Source organism: Lagopus muta, chromosome 20 (genome assembly GCF_023343835.1).
Source record: "Lagopus muta isolate bLagMut1 chromosome 20, bLagMut1 primary, whole genome shotgun sequence".
NCBI classification, from domain to species: domain Eukaryota; kingdom Metazoa; phylum Chordata; class Aves; order Galliformes; family Phasianidae; genus Lagopus; species Lagopus muta.
Genome location: NC_064452.1, coordinates 5,064,931 through 5,092,161, shown reverse-complemented (window position 1 = coordinate 5,092,161; position 27,231 = coordinate 5,064,931). Strand labels below are relative to the sequence as shown.

The following is a 27,231-nucleotide window of genomic DNA, read 5'->3' as shown; positions in this document are numbered from 1 at the left end:
GTTCCGAGCTGATGAGGAGCACATCTGAACAGGCTGCACTTTAGCACCATCTGCTGCCTGCAGGTCCACAGACCATCACCACAATCAGCTCTTGTCTCCAGCCCCAATCATTAAAAGCTGCTGGCAGCATCACCTCGGTCTTATGGATGACAAATTTTGCAGTGACTGATTAGAACAGCGTATCTTTGTTCTCCACTTTGCTTTGGGGGAATTCAGGGCTCACACTTCTCATTTTCTCCAAATGAAGGAAAACCCCACGCTCTCAACACAGCTGTCATTGTTTGATGAAGCAGCCAACGCTGCTAGTGAGCATGAGCATCAGCAGCACCGATAACCAAGTATAATCACTCAAGTATCTACTCAGGTTTTAAGCAAACTTCTCTTTGCAGTGCCTTCCCAGCAACAGATCAGTATATCTACATTCACCTAGTTTTCTGCAATAATTTCTTGCAGTTTTGTTAATCACCTTTCAAACATCTGCACAGGTACATGGTGCTGTTGAAGAGCAATGCACAGAAAGAATACCTCTAAGCCCACAGGCTGAGAAAAACTTGTGCAGATAGTCTTCCTTTCAATCTGGCAGCAGTGGGACTCCGTCCTCCCTTGCATTGTGGCACACAGGATTTTTACCAGTTGAGTCCAAAGAAACGAATAAAACATGGCTGTGGAGCATTTCACTTCCCCCCTGCCTCATCCCATGAAGCAGCTCAAATATGACAGAGAAAGGAAGGATAAGGGTATAAGCTTTGTTATTTACATCAGGACATAAAAGAGGAAACTGAAGGACAGGGAAGTCCCAGCACTCTTCATCCGTTCCTCTCCCCATTCCAGAGCTGAGAAAGACAAGTCCAGAACTGCTTTTTATTTTTTTCCACTAAGACTGTTTCCTATCTCATCACTGTCCATTTCTGGCCAATGCCACCAGCCCAACATTGGGGTTTTCACAGCATCTGCGTCTGCCTCTTGTGTCTTCTCCATCTCATGTAGAAGGCTTTTCCCCAAACCAAATCTGGGGAAAATCAGAAATTATGTATGCAATAACCTGTAAAAGTATCAGAGCCATGAAGAGATTTAGACTGGATACAAGGACGAAGTTGTTTACAGAAAGGGCAGTGAGGCCTTGCCCAGGGGTGTGATGGGGCCCCATCCCTGCAGACCCCCAGGGTCAGGCTGGAGGGGCTCTGAGCACTGACAGAGCTGTGGGTGTCCCTGTGCACTGCAGGGAATGGGACCAGATGGCCTTTAAGGGCCTTTCCAACTCAAATCACTCTAAGCTTCCCACCACTCTTCCCTCCTCCTTCCAGCAGCAGCAGCAGCCACTCTTAAGGCTAGGAGAAAAGACAGCAGGACAGGGTTGCAGATAGCAGTTACGTGTATCCTGCCATGTAACTGTCATGACTGTTAGAAGTCTGAGCAGAGAGTTGGCTACGGATGCTATCCCCCACTGTGCTCAGCTTGTTGTAGATGTATACAGAGGGGATTTGCATGTTTGTTCTTGCAAGTTGCCTTGTTAATGCTGTTGCAATATTGACACACCACTCAGTTCAAAGCTGTTACAAGCAAGTGAAAATTGAAGCTTTTTATTTCATGTATTTTCTTTAGTCTTAGCTTTTGGAACTAGATATTTACCATTAGCATCTATTTTTTACACCATGTCTCACATGCTCAACTGTGCTACTACGTTAGCTACAGCTGCGTATCGCCTGCTTCCCCAAAGTCCTCAGACTGAAGATTTACTGGTGAAACAGACACACAAACAAAATGAGAAAATATGAGCAGGTTTTCCTAATAAGGCAGACATTTTGCTGCATGCACCTCTCCATCAGAAGCAAGTCCAACTTTAGCAGACATCACTAACATCTTTTGTCTTTGTCTCATTTGGAAGCTGTGTCACACAGAACTGGGAAACAAGTTAATGTATGCTGAGTTTGCTGAAGCGGCAAGCAACAGAAAGTGCTCGATCTAGTTGGAAACATAGAGAGAACAGAAGCTTTGCATTCCAAACAATGGGATTCCCCCAGGAACTAGAGGTATTTGAAGATGTCCAATTCTACATCTGGAATTACACACTGAGATTTCTCACAGAGAAATGAAAATCAATTAAGTGAACAGAGAAACATTTGAGGAGGAAAAGGAAAATATTTGGCAGGCAAACACTACAAGGTTGAGTAGTTCTGTAAGAGTCGTGTCCCATGGACAGGACCCAAACCAGAATTAATCTACTGTGTAGGTGAACACCAAGCTGATGGACAATTTTCCTTCTCATCCCAAACGTCTCCCAAACACCTAGCATCCCTTCTACACAAAATGAACCATCTTGGTAAGTCAGTGTGTAGAATTACCTAGGGGAGGAAGGCTTAGAAGTATAAAGTGTTTCTTCAAAAGTGCATTAAAAAGTAAACAGTGCTCCTTTGGGTGTATGGTTACCACTGTACCCAAAGCCATGAGCCATTTTACACTGGCAGTTTTAGTGCTCCCAGCTCATGCGACCTGCTTGGAAGCCAAATGGCACTGCTACCTATTGAACCACATCTCTGTGCTGATGGCTGTCAGGAGACAGAGCTGCACCAGCGTTCTCATGTGGGTGCATTTTGTGGCAGCCAAACAGATGCCATCAGGTTCCACCAGTCTGGTAAGGAAACGAGGCTCTTCAAATGTAGATCACATCTGAGTCATGCTGCTGAACCTACATGCAAAGCAAATGGGAAAAATTAGTTCTGCTCTGAACTCCTACTGAAACAAAACCTACTTTGCCTTGGTCCCATTCCTCCTTTTCATCTGACCAGAGTCTTCTACAAGATGCCTTGTGATGGCTTTATCTTCCCTCTTGAAACAGATCTATTTGCCTTAGCCTTGCATGGGGTCAGGTTAGTCTTAAAACATTTGTTATTTGCAATAGAAAGAACAGCTTTCTCAGTTGTTGCTACACTGAACTGTTTTCCTTCTAGTTTTAAGCACACAACCCCAAAGGTTCAGACCTTGAAGGTTATATGCTACAACCTCTAATTGATCCTAAAAAACCCCAGTTTTGTTTATTAAAAAACATCAGGGTTTCTTTACTCCCAATATTTCACTGCCGGGAGAAAGCTGACTTCTTTCCAGTTGCACAGGACTGTGCATTCCTACAGTTCTTCTTGAACACACTGCATCTATTCTTCACTCCAAGCAAGAAGAAAAATGGGTTGACTTTATTCTGTAAGACCAAATTCATTATTTCTATAGGATTCTTGTTCTAAATTCTCTCACAGCACATCCTCATTTCCAAGCCTAGCTGATATAAATAAAGTTTAACAAATTCTACTGCACACGGGCATCGCTTTCATTTACCAAGACTTAAAGTTTTGTATTCCAGCTTTGATCACAAGGGAGAAAAAACAGGTGGCCTTGAAGTTACAGAGTGGTGCTTCAATGAAGGCGCTCCACACTTGTGGAACAGCCATGCTTTGTGACCTGTTGTTTGAGGGGCAGAGAGTTGGATAAAACAGCCCCATCTGTGGAACTGTTTGTGGTTAGACTTGATGATCTTGAAGGTGTTTTCCAACCTGAGCAATTCTATGATTCTATAAAGCCAACCACACTTTACTACCCTGAACTCTAAACCTCTGATCAATATTTGGGAATTTACTTATCTGCTTACCTTTACAATCTGTTTTCTGGTTCCTGTGCCCACACTGTTGGCAATCAAGGAATTGGTTTGAAGAGATGACTTCTGCACTGGCACTGTGTGTTGGATTTTGTTGGTACAAGGCCAGCTGCTTGTAGGATTTAACGAGTAAGCAGGGAAAGGCCTATGAAGATTTACATCTGATCCATCACCAGTTTCAAAGGTTTTCATCCACGATGGGATCTTTAAAAGAAAAGAGCACGTGGAAATGTAATGCCCTCTCTACATCAACATTTATTAAGCCAAAAAGAACATGAAATGCATTGCCAGAGAATATAGGTCATCCTCCCTCAGTTTTTCCATCCTCCCTTCTCTCTGAAACAATTTACTCAGGGTCACTTTTATTATATATGGAACAACATGGAAAAGCAAAGACAGCCCTTATCCTTGCTCTGGTTTGGGAAGAGTGTTTGTGTATATAACAAGAAATTTCTGACCAAAATCTGAGTTTAGTTCTTTGCTGCTTGAATAAAAAGAAAGCCACAACTTTTACAATAGATTAATAGCAACCACAAAGCACATGAATGAGAACGTGATGCAAACCACGAGAGACCACACTATGCTTAAAGAAGTGGCAGGAATTTAGGTTACATACATTTCCTAAGGAGCGATCCAAGGATCCCAATACTTCATTCCAGTGAGAGTAAAGCCCAGACTGCTTTTCTTCTAGTTTCAAAGCATGAATTTCAGACTTCAGTTCTTTCAGTCGATCTTCAAATTTTTTGCTCTTTTCTAAGTAATCTAGCCTGTAGTCCACACATCAGAGACAAAAAGCTTACTAGCACAACAAAGCTCAATAATGAGATAAGGAGAGGAGATCTTAGCATAATTTTGCCTATACATATACAGGCAAAATTAAGTCTGTTACATGTCAGCCTCACTTCTCTGCTCCAGTGAGAAGGAAGTTCGCTTCAACCCCTCAGTATTCACTTTCTAACCAAGAATTTCCCTCTAGACCAGGAGGAAAAGGCTGTGAATCAAACCAATACCACACTCTAACACTAGAGGGAAACTTCTGTCCTCTAATTTGCAAACAAACAACTTTGTGCTTGACATAATAGTCTTTAAGACAAGAGGGTTCTGGACCTGTCATGATTTGATGCCACCATGAAACTCTTTCTGTGTATAAAACAGCAAGTCTTACAGACACATAACCTGCACCAGTTCAGTAAAAGACCTCCAGTGATACCTACAACAAGAAGACTGTCCTGAGGTGTTAAGGATATGACCTGTTGATTCCCAAAGAATTTTTCTTTTCTGTACTTTCCACAGTTAATATATTCTTCTTTATTTACACCACAAGCATAGTGATACCTCTCTCGCTCTATCTCGAAGGACAGTCTCTTGAGGTCAATGTCCTTCAAATCCAGCTTGATGGACCCTTTGTCAAAGTTGGCATCTCTGGTGTCCGTTGCAAAGTAGTGTGGGTACTTGACCATGTGCTGAAAGAGCCAAAACAAGCACTGTTGGTAAGATGTGACCGACTTTGGATTTCTCACCAGCTTCTTCAAGAGTGCCATGCTGAGGCGTTCCATGAGGTACCATAGATTATGAGAAACAAATGTTCCTGAAGTCCTTTCCATCTACCTGCGTGGCCCCAGATGAACTGCCACAGTCCACAACCCTGATCCAAATGCAGAGAAATATCTGGACTGCAGTGTTCCTTATTTCTAGCTAAAATGGAAATTCATTCTCAGCAAGAGTGAAGCAGAAGAGCAACTGGGGGCACACAGCCCTAGCATTACCTTCTTGCTTTGTCTGAAGACACTCACGTGCATTTCACGTGTCAGGACAACACAGCTGGTTCAGTACAGCCACCTTCACAACATACTGCCTGACTGAGATGGCACAGAGTCAGCATCAGGCATGAATGCAGGCAAGACCATCTCTGCTCCCCAGTTACAAACAACACCTGGCTGTTAATAACTGGTTTTGGTTTTGGTTGGTTCAGTTTTTGGTGGTGGTGGTTTTGCTTTTTAATATTTGTCTCATCTTTAACTTCCAGGCTCAATGCACTGAACAAATTTAACTTCAATTGCAGCTACACTGTGTTCAATCAGCAACTGGTCCTGTAGGTGTTTGTCCCACAGCTAGATGGAACGTGACACAACCTACTTTGGTGAGGCTACAAACACGCAATCAATATCTGATTATCTCCCAAGATGAAGTGGTGCCCAGAACAGAAACTTACAGGATAATTGAGCCTGGTTATGTCAAAGAGTTTTTGCTTTGCTTTCCGTTCAGCCTCTCTGGCTTCATGCAGATCTTGTTTCAGATGCTCCGCTTCCTTGGCTCTGCAAAACAAGTATTCTGACATGAATCGTTGGTGATTTTCAGTATAGAGACAGAGCACAACAGACCTTGGGAAAAGTCCCTCCCTGCTCTCACCCCCACACTCCTGATTTGACTAAAATAGCATTCTCTCCATTTAAGCAACTCAGGAGGGGCCACACAATCCCAGCTCAAGCAAACCTAACCTCCGGTCAGACTCCTTCACCAGCTTCACTGCTATCAATTCTGCCTCCCGCATCTTTTGCTCCATCAGCCGTTTCTCCTCCTTGGTTTTCAGAGCTGTTATCTCCAACCTCTGTCGCTCTTGCTCTGCTTCTGCAGCATTCTGGGCCAGCAGTTTCGCCTCTTCTTCTGCAATCTGAGCTTTCTCAGCCAGCAGCTCTGCAGCTTCCTGGGATCGAAGCTAAGAGGAAACAATTTGTTGTAGTTACCTTGCCTAGCATCTTCAATTTCATCCTTGAAGTCAATCAGGAAGAAGATGTTTTTGCCAACAGGTCAAGGGATAAAAATGTTAATGCTTAAAGTAAAAACAGTTGAAGGGTTTGGTATTACTCCACTGCTCTAGAATCTCTTATCTTCTGTCCTGCCTCTCGTCTCTAACAGCAAAGAGACTGCTGTTCTGAGATGGACAGAGACATCAACCAAAAACTGACAGAAGTCGACCCCTCCAGCTGTCAATGCCAAATGCAACATGCACCACAACGTTACTTACTTCAGGAACTCTCCAGCTTTGTGTAAGCCACAACTTCTAGAAAAGAAAAGAGCTCCCAAACCAAGAAAGCCCTTCAAGCACAGGAATATTCAGCTGGCGTGCTACTCACCAGGGCCTCATTGGCTTGCCTGGCTTCGTCTTCCAGCTGGAAAAGTCGCCTTTCCAGCTCTTCTTTGGCTCGCTCAGCTTCTTCTCGGAGCTGCTTCTCTCTGGCCAGCCTTTGATTCTCCATCTGGAAAGAGAAATACCACATTTGTGGGTTTGCAGCAGAGTCGCATCTGGGGCTGAGGCAGCATAAGAAACGAATCTAACGGAGGACGGACTGCTCTCAAGCTGGTGAGCTGACATTCAGCAGGGATGCCGTGCTGAAGCTACTTACACTTTCAGCAGAAATGAACTCCACTAACTGGTAACACCAGTTATTGCAGACTGCTGGGAGAATGCTTGGATCGATCTGCTGTGTCCCCAAATCTTTCTGATCACCTATTTGGTTTCACAAACATCACTTACATCTTCAGATGCTGCATACACACACAGAGCTGTTCCCACACTTAATTCTTCTGTGTTTTTTCACCTCCTACACACATATTGATGCAATGTATGGACAGCAAGGGCACCAGCTGGAATAACAATCAGTATTTTCAGTAACAGAGGAGCAGAAAATGTACCTTTTTTCTGGCCTTTTCTTCCCTGGCTTGTGCTTTCATTTGCTGAATTTCTATTGAATCCACTTTTCTTCTCCTCATAAATAGGTCGTGGTTTCCAATGCACAACTGCAGAATCTGGATCAAAAAGAAAAGAAGATGTGATTGTGACATAACTGTACCCCATCCAGAGGGAAAAAGAACCCCACAGCAGCATGACAGGTCAGAAACTGACATTTCTCGCTCCAGCACAAGAGCTGGCTGTTGCTTCCCTTCCAAAGAAAGTGACATCCAGGGCAGGCTGCTACGCAGATTTGTAATAGTTTAGAAAAGTTCATAACAGCTTGAGGGGCTCTCTTTCCATCCCTCATCGCTGTCTGGTTTCAGTTTCTTGAAAAAGAACAGGCAGTGGGTCCAGGCCAAGAGATAGCTGCATGGGAACGGTCACCTGTGGTGGCCCCTCCACAAGCTCAGTGAGAAATGGTCCAGCCACTCTGGCTGTGCTAGGAAGCAGCCAGGGATGACAGAATGAACCAGCTGATTAGGACCCTCTTCTTGTTGCTCCTCTCAGAAATACAGACACAGAAGTCAATTAAGTACCCACCACGAGTCAGATAGGCTGATGCCGCAGTGGATTTGCCCCTTTCATAAAACCATAAAGGTTGGAAAAGACCTCTAAGATCATCAAGTCCAACCATCCCCACCATGCCCACTAACAACATCCCTCAGTGCCACATCTGCTACACCTCCCCTTCCTGTACCTGCATTTCCCTTTGCAATTTGGGCCTTCCTTTGCATCTCACTTTTCACCCAACATCTCTGCCAACACGGAGAGAAGACAACCATACACACCCTGCCTTCCCAGACAAAAGAATCCTATGGAAAACATGTGCTGAAATTCAATGCTCCCTGGCCTCTGCACAGGTTTACAGCTCAGTACTGCCAGCCCAGTTTTAGAGGAGGAAAACAGGACACTTACCAATTTGTTTACCTTGAGCTGAGAGGAAAAGAACTTGAAGACTTCTGCTTTTTTGTCAAGAGGTTTAATGGTTAACTGTTCAGATAGAAGGGGAAAAAAATGAGAGGAAGCAATGAAAAGGAGGAAAAACAAAGCTGAAGCTATTAATACTTATGCAAACTTTTGCCCATCTCCATTTCTCTCCAGGGAAGCAGCGATTTATGCCACAAATACAGGGAGAGTGATTCCGAGTGCTTTGCTCACAAGAATCAGAACCAGGGCTGCTCTCTTTATACAGGCCATTTTGGAAGATAAAGCCTCCCACAGAGCCACATCTGATGCCAGTTTGGATGATATTTTTCATAATAGTACCACCTGTGCCTTGCAAACTGTACTGAGAACACTGGAACACGCACTGGCTAACAGGAAAAACAGAATGCATTGCTAGGAATCTGACTTCTGGGTGTAAAGTAAGGCAGATGTCAAACCCCAATCTGAATCCCAAACCATTTCAGGTGCAAACGAAGCATATCACAAAGGCCTGAAGGATTTGCTCTTCTGACCATGAGATAGCACTACTAGAGCTCCTGCCTTCTCACATCTTCACTGCTATCTCCCAGGCTGTTTCCAGAAGAGATAAAAGGTTTTCATCCCGCCAGGTCAGTATGCACTGTTTTGCTTTACATGCTGCGCTGGGTTTGGCTGCATAATAAAAAACAGCCCCATTCTTTAAGATCCTTCTCTCTGTGACTCATGAGTTAGCACTCTATTCCTGTAATTCATTTGCAATGCAGCGTATAATTTCAAGCCCTCTGAGTCACCAAGATCTTAACGTACTACAGCTCATTTCAGCCTGCAGGTAACAACTGATGGAGTGCTCTGCCTCGCAAGGAGCAAGGCTGTGAACAAATAAAGCAGAGCTTTAATAGAGGGCTGCCCAATTCTCCAACAATAGGAAGTTATTCACAGACCAGAGGGGAAATTTAAAGTCAAGGAAATGAAATGCTTCAGAGATAGAGCCCTCCTGTAGGCTGCCCTGCCTGTTGTATGCACGTGTCAGTCCAGGCAGCAGATCTCATCCTGTTTTTTGAGTTGTTGTTTTGTTTTTCAGGAGGCCCAAAGAAAGAAAGGAAAAGACCATGCTGTCCTTTGGCTGACAAATTCCAGGTATGCTGGTGCTGATGTGATTTTCGGGTTTTGTTTTTCTGATTACAGCCTTCCATGTAGCCACACGGTTTGAAAGAACTCCAAATTTCACCCATTTCCCACCATGCTTTCTACAAGTAGAAGATGGGCTCCGAAATCTCAGTGGAATTGGATTGGAAGGGCAGTGCTGAAGGCTGAAACCATGCACTGATAAACTGGAAAAACTCAGGCAGAGAAATGTGTACATCTCCCTGCATGCCTCCGCCTGCCAGTGTGCTTCAGACCTCATTTGCAGGGATAACTTCAGCATGCAAAAATGGCATTAAGTCTTTATGGATCATCTAATCCCTGCTGAGATAACTGAACTCAGCCACGGTTGACGTTCATAATATCTATCTTTTATGGAGACCAACTTGTTTTGCAAAGGACAAGCAGCAGGGAAGGAACCAGAAAAGTGGGCTCTCTCTGGAGAGCTGAGAGCAGCCCTGGGCTCTTAGGGGAGCCAAGATTACGCAGCACATCAGAAGGACAAGTTAGTTTTCGTAACAAAGCTCCCTAGGATTTTCCCCCTCCCCCAAATTATTTAAACAGAGACTGCTTTCAGCCTGTTCCAAGAATCCCAGTCCACACCCTCGCCCATATTAAAAGAATAATACATCAGATCCAGCCTACCTCCTTCTCACTATAGGAAATGTTTCTGATAGCACTCCACTCAAACGATTTATTTGGAGAGAACCTGTTATTAATGCTGTAGATATGAATACCTTTGGCATCAACTCCGAGCAGGAGATCAGTATGGTTTTTATTTTGCTGAAAAACAACAGATATTAATAAGCACTCCTTCTGGTGACATTAACAACCACAGACACGAGCCACGCTTTTCTAATACACCCATATTTATTTTTATTTTTATGAAATGACTGTTTCTACAATACAGACGATGAATGCTGCCACTTTTAGCCAACAAATCCAATTGAATAAAGCAGCTCAAACTTCTCATTTATTTCTCCTTCTTCCCATGACATACCCAGAGCCATTCAAGAACTTAGTGCAATCACAGAGCAGAACCTTTGCTGTTGTATCCACCTACTCTATCAGCAGGCAAGCAAACCAAAGCAAACCAAAAGAGGACAGTCGCTACAGAGCCTCCATACAGCAGAGAACAGCAGAACTCAGGAATGCCAGCTCCAGACTGCCTGAAGGATTTTAGAACAGCACTACCATCACCTGCAGCAATTGCAAACTGCTCAAATACAGCACTTACAGCAATGGGAAAATAATTGACACCATACATTTCCAAGTCTTGGGCAATTTTCAGGTAGTTCATCTCAGCTTCATCCCTAGAGAATAAGGTGATGATTACACTTGTGTCCAATCTCTCTGTCCTAACTGACAGTGTATTTCCCGCTTCAAAAAGAACAGCCATTCTAGACCTTTGTACTTTCTTTAATCTCACTGTCTTACTCTCAACAGAAAAGGGAATATAAAAACACCATCTCTACAGAAGACAAAGCTGTATCTATTTTGATCTGAGTCACATATAGTGCGATCTTTACTAAAATTCAAGTCCAGTCTTATCCTTGTGGGTTAATTTTGCCACTCCAGCATCATCACTTCTTGGAGACATCCTCTACCACTATTTTCTTTATATTCCCTTTGGGAAGCAAAGCTGGTTGAGAAATTCTAAACAGTGCTTTGGGCTGAGTGCAAAGGAGCTAAGCCTCTCCACTCACTGTTGTTCTCCCTCCAAATGGAGGCATCAAGTCTTGAGGAAAATATTCAGGAAAGATAGTGCTAACGTAGGAGAGCCAATAAAAAACTGAACTGAAATCACAGGACAGGCTGGCTGTGATGCCAGCAGCTCCCACCTCATGTTTAATTGAATTTCCAGGTACTCTGAATGTGTTAGAAGCAGCTGAACATCCACATGGAGTAGCACCAAAATGCAGTCCTGGAACTACGGCTCGATGCCCGTGGTGCTGTGGTATCCTCCTAAGTACGCTGACAGCTTTTTGAACCATTATTTTTATCATTGTTATTATTTATTTTACAGGGTATAAGATACATCAGATTTTAGACTCTTAGGTTGTGAAGCTCTGCGAAAGCTCTCAACTTCAAAGCTAGTCCAGTTTACAAGCACATGGTGCCCTATGTGCAATGATACTTCTACCCTGGGGGAATGGATTTTTTTCCCCTTTCTTAAGAAGCAAAGCTCCTAGCAGCATAGCCTGCAACCCTGTATCTCTTTGCTCAGTTACAAAAACCAAATTTCACTGAAGGCCGCAAAGAAGTGGTTACTGATCAATACAGGACTTGCAAAAAATGAAATTATTTCATACCTGGCAATACCCCTATGCTCAGCATACCAAGCAGTAATCTTTTCTTCCCACATCTCTGCTGTCAGCTGATATTGCCTGAGGACCTACGGAGGAAGGAAGGAGGCAGATTTCATTTGAAGACACAAATACGTGTGCTGCCTCTCCCAGGCGCTGTGAATGCAGCAGTGAGTTCACAGCTCAGCCATTTCACCACATGCAAGGCAAACAATCAGTTCCTATTGCTCTACTCAGACCCAAAGCTGCACCTGCTCTGCAGCAACGGGGAGATGCAGATTTTGGTTCTATACATAATACAGACTTACCCTTTTGGGTAGAAGTTCATCATGGGCAAGAAAGCCTGGCTCGTGAAAGTTTGGGTCGTAGTCACCATACTGTGCCAAGGGAAAAGAAAAAAGAGACTTCAGTTTGTTAGGTACAGATTGCTGAAGGACTTGATGGCTGCAGTTTGATGACACAAAGTTTGGTTTGGTTGTCCCATACAGTGTGAGGACAAGAAAACAGGCTCCCCTCATCTGAACCATGGGCTCTTGGTGGCACAAAGGTAACCATGCTCTGAAAGATGCTAAAGAATACTGCCCTGCCACTGCGCAGCACCTCTGAATCCATGGACATTTTTATAACAGGGGATAACTCCAACTCGGAGAAAAATTATATTAAAATGCTAGATGCAAAGAAATCCCAGAAAACTATGAAAGCATAGCATAAAACAGCAAACTAATTTCTTCTCCAAACCCTTGTAATGGTAATCTAATGGCATCTAATGCTTTTTTTCCCAGCAGCAGTTGTGCCTCCCAGCATGACCCAATTTAACAGCAAAGTTTAGCACTTGAGTATTTTACGTATCACATTCTATGTGTTTGGCTAAAATATGAGCACTGCTATGCACAAACCTTGGCTTGAACAGCATAAGAAGCCAGTAAAACTGTTGCCTCTGGAGAACAATAGATTTCCTCATCCAGTATCTGTTTCTTAACCTAAATTGGGGAAAAAATAGGAGCAAGTTAAAGAAGCAGCTCAAAGTCAGGGCTTACGTCAGGCTGACATGAAGTCAGACATGCCCAGACTGTAAATTGGCACCAGTTATCACCATTACAAGTTAACAGCAACAATAAAGTGACAGTCAGAAACATAGGAAACCTTGGCATTACATTATATATAGATATGTACACACACATATTTAAGACCTTTAGGAAGTTGAATGTCTTAATTCCAAGTTCACAGCAATGCAGTGGGCTATCTCCCACATTAACGCAGGGAGGCCCTTCCAACTCAGGATATTCAATGATTCTATGAACTGTTATATTTTCAATCACATTGCTCAATTTAGAGTGAGAGGAAAAAGCCTTTCTCATAAATTGGTGGAGGATATTTTAGGTCTCGTGTCATTAAGCTTTTTGCTTTAGATTCTCCATACAGGTAGAACTGTGGACCTTTCTCATGCTCCCTTTTATTACCAACTCATTACCCAGAATGAAGCTGTAACGATTTTACCTTCAGCACTGAGCAATGATACAGAAGCTACTCAGATATTAAAAACCATCCTACTAAATGTGCTATACCAAATAGTGATTTGACTTGCCATCTAAAAGAGCATCAAAGGGCTACATAATCATAAGCACAAAAGAGTAGCTTTGCTACAAAACACACAAAAAGCACCTTTGCAACACAAAAAATATCCAAGTTTTAGGTCAGAAGGGACCTCTGGATGTCACCTGGCCCAGGCAGGTCCAACCAAATGGGACTGTGTCACAGCTAAGGGCTGTGTCCAGCTGCATTTTGAATGGCAACGGATGCATTATACTGAAAAGCATTAAGAGGATCTTTCCAAGCTTCCCAGCAGGACGGAATAAAGGACACCCCATAAAGGCAAAACTCACTGCACATTAGATTTATTCAATTACAGCGGTCTATGCACAACATAAACACAGGGCTTATAAATAAAAGCAGTATAAGCGGTAGAGAGTCTGTTAGCTTTCTTTTTGTGTAAGTAATCTATGGTGCCAGCATAATCAGAGGTAACAGTTCATACAAGGTTGCTTGATTTTAAATCCATCAGGTAATTCTACCTGGAAACCCAAAGGAGGAAGAAGAAATTAATCTTCGCAAATCCGCCTCTCAGATACAACATCCTTGGCCCATTAACAAGCACAAAGATAAGAAAATTTTGCATAATGCGCAGTCTTATACATTTCTAAAGAAGAAAAATTACTCGAGATAGCACCGCGTTGCCTTTACAGACACATTTAGGAACTGGAGGTACCGTGAACTGAAATGAACCATCAAGAAAGTTTTTCTTTATATTCAGTCTCTGGTAAGCACAGTATATGAACCTGAGTTATAGCAGAGGGAAAATTCTTTCAAAGCTGTTAAAATGGAAAGAATGAAAACACTTCTCTTCCAAATTGGAAAGCTCCAGCATTCATATTCCATGGTGCAAATAATACATTTCAGAATTGAGAACGACTTGAGACAAATACCCTGCAACCGTCTGGAGGTCTTTGGTTTGGTTTTGGGTCGTTTTGTTGTTGGTTTTAATCAATTCTATAAATACAACCTCCTTGCAAAAGGAGCAAATTATCCAACTGTTAAAGAAAACTTAGCTTTAGAGATTTACATTTATTCACAGCCTTGACAAAAAGACATTATGCTATATTAATATGCAAAATCTGAAACAGGAGGATTGCAATCTGTAGGCATCCAGATGTCAGTACATGTCCTCCTGTTAGCATCCAGGTGTGATCTGAAGTTCTTACAGTCAGGAAACTTTGCAAGTTTCAATTTGTTCCTGTCCTGTTTTTCTACTTTGGAATGAGAAGAATTTGCTAATTATACATCTGCTAGTTGAGGCAGGTTCAAGGAGAGAAAAGTGAAATCAGGATTAAAAGCCTAGGAAAAGTGTTCTGCCCCTCTCATTCCTTTCCAAACCTGGCTTAAAAAACAAATCCCTGAATGGTTAAGGGTTCTAGATGAAGTTTTAATTACTGTATTAACCCCTGGATTAACAGTATTTCCCCATCACTTCGCTAGCACATCCTCCTCAGGGAACCAGTGTACGTACACTGTTTATTTACAGATGCAGACTGACTTTATTCCATAGTCCAATCTACTTGCACAGACACATACTGCTGACAGATACCAGAACAAAGCAACACAGAAGGCTGCAAGAGCCAGAGAATTCAGAAATTCAGAAGAGAAGCTGGAAGGCACAGATGTTGGGGCAAAAAGCAAGTGACCATCCAAACCTCAGTGCCTGTACACCTACTGTTACAGCTGCAGGTAACTGAGGTTACTGCTCTTTAGCGGTGGCTTCCCTCTTCTAGGTTGATGCACCTTTATTTTTATTTTTTTAATTGTTTATTTACTTTATTTATATAGATAACTACTTTTTATGGAGGTCATAGAACACTGAATTTCTGGGATAAAAGAAATGCCAGTAGCAAACAGGAAAGCTGTCTCTGCAAGGCTGTGAGCATCAGTGCATGCATGGGGTTACTGTTATTATTTCTGATGGCTTCTGTTCCACGGAATGTTTTAATTTTGCAAACCCCACCATGGTACTTACAAAGGACAGGTTAGGAGGTTCTTGTTTTCTAGTGATTATGCCTTCTATAGTCTCATACAACAAGACCTCCCAGGAACCACTTGGGCTGCTTTTAGGAGCTTGGGAGTTTCAGTTCCAGGGATAAACTGCAGTCATGAGTCTTGTTCCATCTGCAGTTGATACAGGTAAAAAAGCCTTAATGTCCCTTACTATTTATCACTATTCCTTCCCTCTTCCTCACCTTCACAACTGCCACCACAATTGCTTGTGTAGGCACTCCATAGGTTCATACAGTTAATAGCAGATCTTTTCTAGATCTTCTTGTTGTGAAAGAACTAGGTTAGGGAATGGTTACTTAAGACTTAAGCAGATCTAGGAGGACTATGACAAGCTTTCGAGACTCTCTTCATCCAACATTAGCTGCAGCCAGAGGAGTCCAGTTGATGCAGGCCTCAAAACAACTATTAAAGCCAATAAAAAGGAGGGTTTCACCTGATACTAAATCACCACTGACCAGTTAGGGGATATACCTTAACACAGAATGGCTTGAGTTGGAAGGGATCTTAAAGCCCATCAAGTCCCAACCCCAGTCATGGGCTCGTTGCCCCCCAGCAGATCAGGATGCCCAGGACCCCATCGAACCGGACCTTGTGCATCTCCAGGGATGGGGAACCCACAGCTCTTTGGGCAAACCTGGAGAAATTCAGTCCCAGACTGACAACGGGGGGCAGTACTCTGTAAGCGTAGGAAGTCTAGTAAAAAAATCTGTGGTCACTAATTTACATAACTAATTTACATAACTGATCTGTTTTTATTTTATTTATTTATTTATTTATTCCCACCTGAAACCTTATCAGCGTACAGAATAAGCATCTCCAAAATGTTTGGTTTTGCAGCCTTCTCTCCATTAGCTTCAAAAACAAAGTCCTCCAGGCAGTCCAGCCTAGAATGAACTGTTTCCTATTTTTAATAAAGACTACTAGAAGTTAAAACAAGTCTGAAGTACCCAGATGTGGAATTGGCACCAAAGTTGCTGAACCAGTGATTGAGCACCTGGTGTGAAGGCAGAGCCAACTCAGGGGGGCTCAGGTGCAAGCCATGTACCTGAGTGACTAAAAGGCCTGGAGCCAAGATCCATCCCTTCCCAGATCTCATTTAAGGGTTGGTGAGGTGCTCTTGGTGGAGATTCCTGCATATCTAAGGGATTTTAAAGGTAAGCAGTTCTTTTCCTTCATTTCTGTATCTGTGGCTGCTGTATTTGGATTTGTTCTCATTTGCAGTAGCCAAAGACTTTGCTACCCTACTATTATTGTGGTACTTTCCATCCTATTACAGTGTGAAAAGTTGTTTACACAAAACTGCAGGTCCCTGTAATTTAACTCCCATTCTCTAGCACAAACAGTAAGAAGCCATTATGAGAACAAAACCCTTGCAAAAGTCAAACACTCAGCTTACCAGAATGTGAGACCATAGTGTCTAGGAGGGATGTTTGTATTTCATAAAAATGAGGTATTTACAGGGACAGTGATACAACTGAAACCAGCAGAGTCATTCTGAGATTAAGAGCAGCCAACAAAATCAAATACAAAGGGACTAGGATGAACATAGAAGGATTTCAAGGTTTAAAAACATTCCTGACCTGAAGAAAGAACAAATGCTGGGTAATTTCCTGTAACAGCTCCTCTTCTACCTTCTCTGGGTAGAATTTAGCCAAAAAATGAAAGCTAATGGGGTCTTCTTTAGGGATTTCTTGATCTAAAACCTGTTTAAAGATAAAAAATCAGCAGTGAGAATAGCACAGAGACATTTCAGAATAACGCTATCTGGTTTCTGATTTTGGTCTGTAATGTGGCTAATGCGACCTGTTCATAGTTCAGAAGGGCAGGCAATGAAGTAGTGCATTAACAGTAAGGGCATGTGGTGGTGATTGGTGGGTGACACTTCAGACCAAACTGTGTACAAATAGACTGATTAACACTACGAGATTCAGTCCTAAAGCTGTATATCATCCAGAATTATGGGTTGTCGCTTAACCTGTTCCTTTAGGAAAAAAAAAAGACAAAGAAGTCCTTCAAGAGCAGAAGATGGCTAGGTTACCATTCCTGTTTTGTATACCTTTTTGTCCATCTTTAACCAGGTGCACATTCCCTTCATTGTGTACTGCAAGCCAAAGAACCAAGTCTCCCTTAAGCCAAGTGCTCGGCACACCAGGTCAAACAAATCCTTCCCCTTCCACTTCATCTGGAAGAGAAAAAGGAAAATTAAGCAAAATAGATCTATCTTGAATGATCTTGCTGTCTTTTAGGCAGGCAAACCAGGTTATTATTTGTTTTTTCTCCCAAGAAATGTTATCACACCTTTAGCTTTCTGATGAAACACACCTAAAACTGCCTACAGCAAAAGCACAATAGCTGTAATGCTCTACTTCCTTTCCTCCAAGTGCTCAAAGCTGCAGTCATTTAATCACAGCATCGGGTACTTTATGAGCAGAGGGAATGAGGGTTGTACTGCTGATCTCTGAGGACGTGGTGAAGTTTTATTAATATTTGTAAAAATCTTACTCTACATTTTAGACAAATGAGAGAGTCTGGAGAGCAGGTCAGGGGAAATCAAAGGGGCACAGAGCAGAAATGCCAAACAATCAGAGCAAATCTATCTTTCAGACACCTCAGCTATTTCAGTGGCAACGAGCCAAGCCTTTATGCTTCCCTGACATAAATGAGCAGGAGCTTGTCTTCTAGGGGTAGGACTTAATGCATAGTTTAGCCAGGATTGTTTTTTAATCTGGTATTAAAAGAAAAAAGGCAACTTAATAGAGGAGATGCAGAATGAGAGTAATTTACTGCCCAGCTACACAGAAAACAAACTTCATGTGTGTACTTTGGGACATTTAATCGCAGTATCTCACTTTTCATTGAAGAGCCTGCACATCTGTTTCTTCTATCTGGCCACATATTAAAAGATGATTTTGTCTCATCGCATCATCGGTCACTAAACTTAATGGCAAAAAAATAAACTTTTGGGCACTATTTGGATGGAAAGCAGGGAATCAACCCAAAAAGAAAGGAGTACTCGGAGAGAAAGGAAAGAGAGCAAAGGAAGGAATATATCAAGCTGGATTTGTTAACAAGGACTCTGAGCTCTGAACCAAGATTTCCAAATTCTTTATTTTCACCATTCTGTCTGCAAGTATTCTGCATCCATAATTCACAGAAACACACTGCCTGTGATTTATGTGCTTTGTCTGAGTGACCTAATAAACTAAATGCTAAATGCCCCACAAGGCATTCAACTCATTAGAATTGCCAGATCCAATAGACATCAGTTTTCTAACAGCCCTTCTTTAAATACTTGCACATTTTTCACTTTTGTTGGATATTAGGAATTAATCTTATTAATGAATCTGATGCAGCCCAACTCATCCATCAACTGAACATTTGCTGCTTTTGGATTCTTCCATGTTGTTCTACAGTGGTGCTTTCTGCTGCCCGACTGACTGGAGAGCCACAATGAATAGAAGCACCTTAGTTTCAGTTGGGACAAACAATTCCTCCCAGCTGAAAATGAGATTAGAAGAGTTTCTCATGGGGACTCTTACCTCACAGCTGAAGTCCATCTCAGCATCCACCGTTATAATCTTGACTTTAAAAGTCTTTGGTTGTTTCTTCTTCAGGCCTCGGATAGACATATTTTTTTCAGTTTACAAGGACAGCCACACCTGCAACCAAACATTGCTGCATTAGGGGCTAGGAATTCCAGTAACGTTTTCGTGGCTAGATAGGTAAAGGAGGGTGAGAAAAATCTTCCTCAGCAAAGGTGTTTGCTGTATGTACCACTATGCCTTCACATTAAATGCTTCAGTGGAAGCTTTGCTTGTAAATAGAGCTACAGCATACAGCAAAACCTTACTGTATCAAATGCGACTCAATGCTTTTCCATCACTTATGACTCCCTGGGCAACCAACCTACTGAATTCCATCACATTACGAGATCTTAAATCCCTGAAATTATACAAATACCAGGAATAAATATACGCAGTGAAATGAAGCCGAATTTACCAATTTCTCTTGGCCATACAAATGCACAACAATGAAAGCTATTTAGAACAATATTTTTCCAGCAGTTTTTCTTCTGAAGTGAAATTAATTCAATTTTGAAGCAGCCTATACAATATCCTTTCGTAAATTTTACATTCTAAATGCAATTGACTACATACCATAAAAAAAAAAATAAAAAGCAACGTGCAATTTCCATTGCCACGAGGGGTTTGTGGATACCAGGCAAACCAAATGCTGAAAGTTGGGGTTAAATGATAGTGGGAATCAGCACTGTGCAATCCTCAGGTGGTTGTATGTGAGCACAAGAAGTCAGCCTGTAAAATTTCCATCATTTTTTTCTTTAAAAAAAGAAAAGCTTTATAAAATTAACAGCTCAGACTCGTACAACCCAGTTAGTACCTGTGAATTATATGGGCCAGGAAGAGACTGAGGCATTACTGGTTTCCTACAGTGTAAGGCTATTCTTAGCATGTCAGACTTCCAATCTGTCCTTAAGCAATTCCAAAATAAAGGCTTAGGTTTATACTGAGAAGTTGCATTGGTGCCCTCCAATATTTTATAAAATACCTTGTCCCTTCCTTTTCTTTTGCAGAGCTATAAATTGGCTTGCAAACACATTGAGCATTTTCCACTTACTTTGCATGTGCCCTTTGTCCCAAAATAGCTAGATAGGAGGTAAACTGGATATAGAAGCTTTTCTTTTTGACTTGCAGGGACAGAATGGATAACTCAGGTACCAAAGCAAACAGATGTCTGCCAGTATTGAGAGCAAGAACTGGGGACAACTCAGAGTGGAGAAGACAAGCTCCGGAGGAAATTCATCTTGCTGACACCACTGAGATCAATTTGGGAGTCCTCTCCCTCCAGCTGGGGCTGTTACAGTTTCTGCTGAAGTCTTCTGTCCAGTCTGGGGCAACACAGTTCAAGAAAGATAATGGGATAACTGGGGAGAGATCCCAAAGTAGAGATTTGAGGGCTAGACAATAATCTGTAGTAAAATGGAAAGTACTGGTTAGTACAGAGAAGGGACAAATGTCATGAGGTAGGATTGTGTCTGTTCTTTGTGACCACAGTGGTTAGGATGAGGAATAATAGGCTTAATTAATTGCTGCAAGGTGCCAACAGTGCTAGAAGAGGATGATTCACACTGAAATGCATCAGAACAAGATGCTGTGCTTTAGGGATCGGCATGCAGGGGAGGGCTGGAGTGGCTGATCTTGGAGGTCTTTTCCAACCTCTGTGATTCCATGATCCTATCATAGAATGGCTTGGGTTGGAAAGGACCTCAAGGATCATGAAGCTCCAACCCCTATCTTATCCTATGAAGGATATCCAGGAAAACACCAAATCCTTATTCTCAGGGTAAGCCCTCGTCTCTTGGGGGAATGCTTCTTTCAAGAAGAGCAAAACAAATCCCAACTTGGAGCACAGTACCTCTATAATTCCAGCAACATCTCAGTGTGTGCTGCTAAGCAGAGCTCAGGTCCTTCTGCTTGGCACATGAAGGTCCTTTCAATTAAAGGGAGAGGAATGTTTTAAAACCACAACATCACTGTAGGAGTATGGTGTAATGTGACCGCAGTAATACTGACAGGGAGGGCGTCATGTGGAAGCATCCAAACCATCAGTAACTACTCCAGCAAGTACTTGATCTCTAATCTGCAAGCTGCAGCAGAGCTAATAGCACAGCTGTTTTAACCTGTTCCACTCCAAAGATCTTTCTTGTCTGGTTTTCCTCAAAACCAAAGGATTAATGCAAATATTTTCACCATTGGAATAGCAGTTAACACAGTAGAACTGCAAAGCAGTATGGAATATTGGACACAAACCCTTCTTCTGTTCACCCAAGAAGAAAACCCAACGGCTGGAGACAAAAAGAGAAGAAACTTCATAACTCATTTCTAGCACGTAAGGTAAAACAGCCAATTTAGTGAAATAGGAACTCAGAGTTCAGGCCAGTACAGAACATTCTCAAAGAGCTCCATATGGAAAATGCTGAACAGATAGAATTGAACTGCTTCAGAAGAATGCACTTATTTTCTCAAAATACGACAAAAAAAAAACACCAGAGCCCTTCACTTTGAAGTTCGTTCTTTCTTATATAACCTGGTTGAAATGACAATATAATTTGTTCAGTGTTTCCAATAGCTTTTCTTTTTTTCTTTCTTTCCTTTCCAGAGTTTTTATTCCATGGAAAAGTACATTCTGACTCAGTGAAAAAACATTTTTGAATATCGAATTTTCCCAAGATATGTAAACTGCATTTTAATTGATGGTTCTGCTAAAGAAATAGAAGAGATTTTCACACTAAATAGTGCAAGTGAACATCAGATACTGCCAACATAAGCAAAAACACTTAACAGTCAGGATTTTAGAAGAACTTTTGTATAAGAGAAATCATGCCAAATAGGGCGATCTGGGTTTGTGGTCTTTTGTTGAAGTGCATCCATCTCCAGGTATTTGCTATCTATCACAGCTTGTAAGTGTGAATTGTGCATAATTTCTTTCAAGACTTGATTTTTGTCACTGAGCCGTAGTGATTTGTTTCAACTGCTGCCAGGGGCACCCAACCCTGAGATCCAGAGCAACAAAATGGGATTGAGCAGAGCATGGTGTAGCTTCCCAAATGCAATATTAATCCAATAGGGGTTAATGTTGGGTAATAGGGTTGCCCAAAAGTCAATGTTTCCTGTCCAGGCAGAATCTGGGAACAGACAGTTCTGAAAGTCCAGAGCTTCCTATGGAAGCTACCTATGATAAAAAGCTTTGCTTGATGAGAGGAACAGGAACACAATGATGAGGAATATGATTTGCAGGAAGAAAATTGTCCCAATGCTGCCTTTCTTCGTGTCGGGGTGACATCCACCAATCTAACTGGGTTATAGTCTCCCCTTTTCTTCCCAGGAAGAAATCAGTGCCTGTGTAAAGCGTGGGGGAAGGAAATTGGGAACACTGAGCAATAGCCAGAATAACTGGCACGGCCACTCTTGCAGTGACTGATGCTTATCTGCAGCACAGCACTCACAGGCTGCAGGGTTACACCACTGTACTACACAGCTTATCAAAATGGGAAATAACCCCTGCATCAGCCAGTACTGCCTGTATTCACTGAAAGCAGAAACAAAGCAAATGAAACCAGTATTCCCCAAAAGCTCAATAAATCCTCAAATTGCGTGCATTACTGAAACAGTAAGAAATACATCAATGAACATGCTGCAATTAACCTTGCCATGAGTGAGAGTACTATTCCCTTTCAGTTCTGAATTTACAAGGAGAGTCTGCAGGGCTCTCCATTGGGTATTTCCCTTCACATGGCACTTGCTCTCAGTGATTGCCTAAAGTATACGCATTGTAGTAAGTCAAACTTCAGTGAAAACAGATGCTTTTGGGGCACACACAAGAAGTCAGTATTGCTTTTTAAGGGGAGCCGTTAGTCCCTCTGTATACAGGCTAAGAATTAATGGAAACTGTAGGATCCCAGTGTTTCATCCCCAGAAGCAGTCCGTCCTTCTGGGTCCAGCACATGAACAGGGCAGCAGCTGTACCTTTTGCTAGCAAAGCCCACACAGAGAAACAAAAACCCTTGTGAGTACAATGCAGTATAAAGAAACAAGGCTCAGGAAGCATTTTAAGAGAAACTGACATAAGATGCATCAAGTGCAAAAGTACATTAACACAGATAAACTCTCCTGTCATTGCTGAAGCATTTACTGCAGCTCTCGGTTGCGCGTTGCCCTGTTCACTGGGGTTCTCTTAGTTCTTAAGCTCAGAAATGAATGCAAGCAAACGGAGCACACACACCATAAAGAAAAATGGAAAGTGTTGTGGGCTTCTTACGGCTGTTTACTCCTGAGTGCATTCCTTGCACTGCCCATGGAACAGCTTAAGAATTCCCTATTTTAAAATGGGTCAGAGCTGTGAGTATTGTTCTTACCTCTCAGTCAGAAAGAAGTTATCTCAAGGCACCAGTTGGAATCAGATCCACTTCACAGATCATTTTTTGAGTGAAGAAAAGAATATTTAACCCAGAATCTCTTATTTCTCAGAAATCAATATCCAGCTCTCACACGCTGCCGCTGAAAATAAAATCCAGGACAACTGTTGTAGCTGATCTCCTTCCCTTTGTTTCCCACGGAGTGCAGCATGTTAGCGCCCTCTGAAAAATCAAAGAATCGCTTTCCCAGGTGATACGAAGGGCTCTTAACCATTTCCTGCCTGTGCCAGCAAAACTCCTCCCTGCTCCGCTGTAATCCAAGCAATAAGGCACTCCAGCAGGAGCAGCCCAGGAGCCTCAACTGTAAGAACTATAATAAACTTCCAAATGACTCCCTGGACAGCAATGGATCCAGTGATTTCAGAGCCTGCAGCCATACAAAGCAGCCGTGTTCACTGCCCTCTGCCAGTGGTGACAGAGGATGGCACAACAAAGCCTGGGAAGTGGGCAGTAGCCCAAATGCAGGTGATACTTAAAAGAACGGGGAAAAAATAGAAAGATAGCCTGCGTGTAGGCAAGGAGCTGCCAGGAGCACACTGCCTCAAAATAAGGGCACAGCCAAGCTTTTTCCAGTGTTATGTTTGTAGAATGGGTGTTTATTAACCACTGATTTTACAGATTTAAGCTGAATTTCTAACACAGTGGCATAACCGACAACAACCATCCAGGTCTCAATTCAGGTGGTTCACTTATTGAGGTGGAAAATCCCCACCTTTGAGATATGGAGCATGTCCAGCAAAGGGCAACGGGGCTGTGCAGGGCTTGGAGCTCGGTGCTGCGAGGAGGTGCTGAGGGATCTGGGATGGTTCAGTCTGGAGGTGGGATCTCAGGGGAGACATCATCACTCCACAACTCCCCAGGAGGTTGTGGGATCAGCCTCTGCTCCCAGGTAACGGCAAAACGACAGGAGACGATGGCCTCGCATTGCGCCAGGGATGGGGTAATGAAAATTTATTCTCCAAATGAGCGATAGCGCACGGGAACGAGCCGCCCATAAAGGCGGTACATCCACCCCCCCCCCCCCCCCCCCAAGGAGGACCGCCTGCGCTTTCCACTCCTCCCCGGGACGCTCCGCCCCCCGCCGCGCGGCCTTTCCGGCCGAGGCCCCGCCCCTTCCGGCTCCGCTCTCTTAAGGCCGGTGAGGCGGCGCCGCGAAGGCTCTGGTAGCGAGTGGGCCGGGGGGCGGCGGGCTGAGAGTGGGCCTGGGCTGGACGGGCGGTTGTGGGGGGCCTCGGGCGGGGCGTGGGGCGTTCAGAGCTAACCGGTGAGCGGGGAACGAGAGGCTGGGCCTGGCGGACAGGCCTGTGGAGGGCTGAGGGGCCCTAGGGCCGTCTCTGCGTCCGTTTCCTCCTCTCTGCGGCGCTGCCTCCCGTTCTCCTCGCAGCCCAGCTGTGCGTGTGAGAGATGCTTGTTTTCTTGCTTGCCTCTCCCCGCCCAGCGGCCGCGTGCTGGTAGTTAGCCCTGTTCTGCAGGTGGAGGACTCCTCACGCTTCTCTTCTCCGGGCCCCTGGGCCGTACAGCCGAGTGGAGGATGGTAAAAGCAGCCCCGTGCTGTGCTGCGTGAGGCGTTTCGTGCTGTGTATGTGCTCCTTTATTCTTTTGTTTTTAATGGTTTGCATATCTGAGCGAGCGTAGTGTTAAAAAGGAAGGTTCAGCAGGTGTTGGTAGTGCTTAGCAGTGCATAGGTGGAAAAAGGAGCTGAGCATTCAGCAATTCTCATATAGACCCAAGCATCTTGATGTTCACCATCAGCTTTTCCTGTGACTCTCAGTTGGGTGATACAGAAAGCACGCCCTGTTTAAGCAGAACTAATAGGTTTGGGAAGTGCAGTGGCTTGCAGAAATGAGTTCAAATAGCTAATCGTGCTTGCTGTAGGTAAGGCAGCACCCGCAGCATGATGCCTTTTGCTTTGAGAACTGTATTACTGTAGGTTCCATACTTGGCTAGTAATCATGTGGTATACCCAAGTAAGTGACTTTGTGAGCTGCATTTATAGGCTCCTGTGTTTGGGTTAGCTCCGGTCAGAATACGCTCGGACTATTCCAGCAAGGTGAGCTGCTGGAGTATGAAGTCATACTAATTTCAGTGGGTACACATTTTTCTCTCATGTATGAAATAGAGTTATTCAGAGGAGTTTTTTGACCCTATGGGATAAGGTCTCATCCTAAAAGTTTACTTCCAGCATTACTGCCATCCTGAAATACCTCCCTGTAAATTTGGGCATGTATTCATCTTCTGATGATGTAATACAAGACTGAGGGAGTACCACAAAGTGTTTTGAACTGCTTGTATCTGCCCTGTTTTTCCCACAAAATCTAATTAAGCTGTCAGTCTAGAACTAAAATCACAATTTTCCTGTTGATCAAAAACTGGTTATTTTTGTGTTAAAATAACATGTCTGCTTGCTTGTTGCCAGGCACTGGATGACCATAACTAAACAATGTCTGTACCACGTGGAGCTGTCCATGCAAAATGGATAGTAGGGAAAGTCATAGGAACCAAAATGCAGAAAACTGCCAAAGTGAGAGTGACAAGGCTTGTACTAGATCCTTACTTACTAAAGGTAAAAGCTGGTTATCTTATCTTGTCAGATAACTTTTGTACTGTGCAGAGGAATGTTTTATTAATTTGACCCATACAGTTGTTGATAACTCTTCAAGGGACTTGTGCAGTGATTTGGCTGCGAGGATGAGTACAGAGGATGACAAGCAGTGTGTTTTGTCAGGATGCTTCCTATACACGTTGTCTGCTAAATGTTTCTTTGAAGTGCTTTGTCAATGCACTTCTGAGTTGGAAAAGTAAGATTTGTGGGCTCACACTAATGTTTAATTAGTCAGTTTTCCAATAGATTCTGCAGGCATTCTTCTGCATACGTAATTGTAAGCATGCTTAGTGTTTGAATCTATATGTTGATGTGCCATAAGAGCATTTTTACTTGTAGATGCTTTTCAAACAGGGAACAATTAGTATTTTCTCCGTTTATGTGGAGGAAACTGGAACAAATAGGTGGTGTAAAAGTTTGCTTTGTTCGGAATCCTAATGCCAAAGTTTCCTTTTTTTCCTTCCGCAGTTCTTTAACAAGAGGAAAACCTATTTTGCCCATGATCCATTGCAGCAGTGTGTTGTTGGTGACATTGTTCTTCTTAAAGCTTTGCCTGAGCGGAGGAGCAAGCACGTGAAACACGAACTGGCTGAAATTGTTTTCAAGGTTGGAAATGTCATAGATCCGATCACAGGAAAGCCCTGTGCAGGAACCAGGTTTCTTGAAAATCTATCAGATTCAGAAAACCTGACAGAGGCAGATACCACCTATCTAAGTGAAAAACTCCAGGAACTTAAAGTTTGTTCAACAGACAAATAGTGGAGAAAATAATTAAAGGGGGCTTTCCAGCTCATCTCTGTCAGGGATGTTTGGGTCCCTGAAATTGTATGTTAAAATGTTTTGATGAAATTTGTAGTCAAAATATGTAGCAAGCATAGTTGCTTCTAAGAACAGATGTTCCAGATGAAAAACTTGGTGCCTCAAATGAAAATATGGAAAATGTGAGTTAAATGTTAACGCTTCATTTTGTTGCATGTAGTTCTGCCCAAAGTCTTGACACTTTCCAAAGCCAGCTGCTTGCTTGGAATGACTCTTGTACTGAGAGACAATACAACTGGGGTTGTTCTGATTGTTCTGTATTTCAGGCGATCTTTTATGATTTGTGGGCTTAACATGCTATTAAACCTTTTGAAAAGAAGTGTAGAAACTTTAAAATGAGCTGCCTGCATGTGTCCTTATTTCCTCTGTAAGTTGCTCCTGCCACTCCTGTGTTAACTTCTAAGATCTGATGAAATTCAACCACTTGCCTTTATTATGGCAGTAAAATGAGAATGTTATCTT

General features: G+C 42.9%; 2 protein-coding genes across 9 annotated transcripts; one reads left to right on the top strand and one right to left on the bottom strand.

Moving 5' to 3' along the window:
• Positions 1 to 1,330: 1,330 nt before the first annotated feature.
• Positions 1,331 to 24,364, bottom strand: LOC125702787 (merlin-like). 3 transcript variants are annotated; one of them, XM_048966500.1, is made up of 19 exons: positions 24,061 to 24,364; positions 23,289 to 23,430; positions 18,895 to 19,014; positions 17,412 to 17,537; positions 16,936 to 17,058; positions 12,646 to 12,729; positions 12,058 to 12,126; positions 11,756 to 11,838; positions 10,681 to 10,756; positions 10,089 to 10,226; positions 8,292 to 8,366; positions 7,337 to 7,450; positions 6,778 to 6,900; positions 6,142 to 6,359; positions 5,856 to 5,958; positions 4,979 to 5,106; positions 4,260 to 4,410; positions 3,638 to 3,847; positions 1,332 to 2,686 (listed from the first exon to the last, which is right to left on the bottom strand). In XM_048966500.1, the coding sequence occupies exons 3-19, from the start codon at positions 18,982 to 18,984 to the stop codon at positions 2,651 to 2,653; spliced, it is 1,947 nt and encodes a 648-aa protein (XP_048822457.1). In that variant the 5' UTR covers positions 18,985 to 19,014; positions 23,289 to 23,430; positions 24,061 to 24,364; the 3' UTR covers positions 1,332 to 2,650. The 3 variants fall into 3 exon arrangements, with proteins under 3 accessions (XP_048822458.1, XP_048822457.1, XP_048822456.1); XM_048966501.1 differs by lacking the exon at positions 23,289 to 23,430 and having other exon boundaries at positions 1,331 to 2,686; XM_048966499.1 differs by having other exon boundaries at positions 23,289 to 24,364.
• A 35-nt stretch (positions 24,365 to 24,399) lies between these two features.
• Positions 24,400 to 26,709, top strand: MRPS17 (mitochondrial ribosomal protein S17). Of its 6 annotated transcripts, none has more exons than XM_048966493.1 (4): positions 24,417 to 24,511; positions 24,821 to 24,927; positions 25,765 to 25,911; positions 26,419 to 26,709. In XM_048966493.1, the coding sequence occupies exons 3-4, from the start codon at positions 25,789 to 25,791 to the stop codon at positions 26,707 to 26,709; spliced, it is 414 nt and encodes a 137-aa protein (XP_048822450.1). In that variant the 5' UTR covers positions 24,417 to 24,511; positions 24,821 to 24,927; positions 25,765 to 25,788. The 6 variants fall into 6 exon arrangements, with proteins under 6 accessions (XP_048822454.1, XP_048822450.1, XP_048822452.1 ...); XM_048966495.1 differs by having other exon boundaries at positions 24,421 to 24,511; positions 24,787 to 24,927; XM_048966496.1 differs by having other exon boundaries at positions 24,462 to 24,486.
• The last annotated feature ends 522 nt before the right edge of the window (positions 26,710 to 27,231 follow it).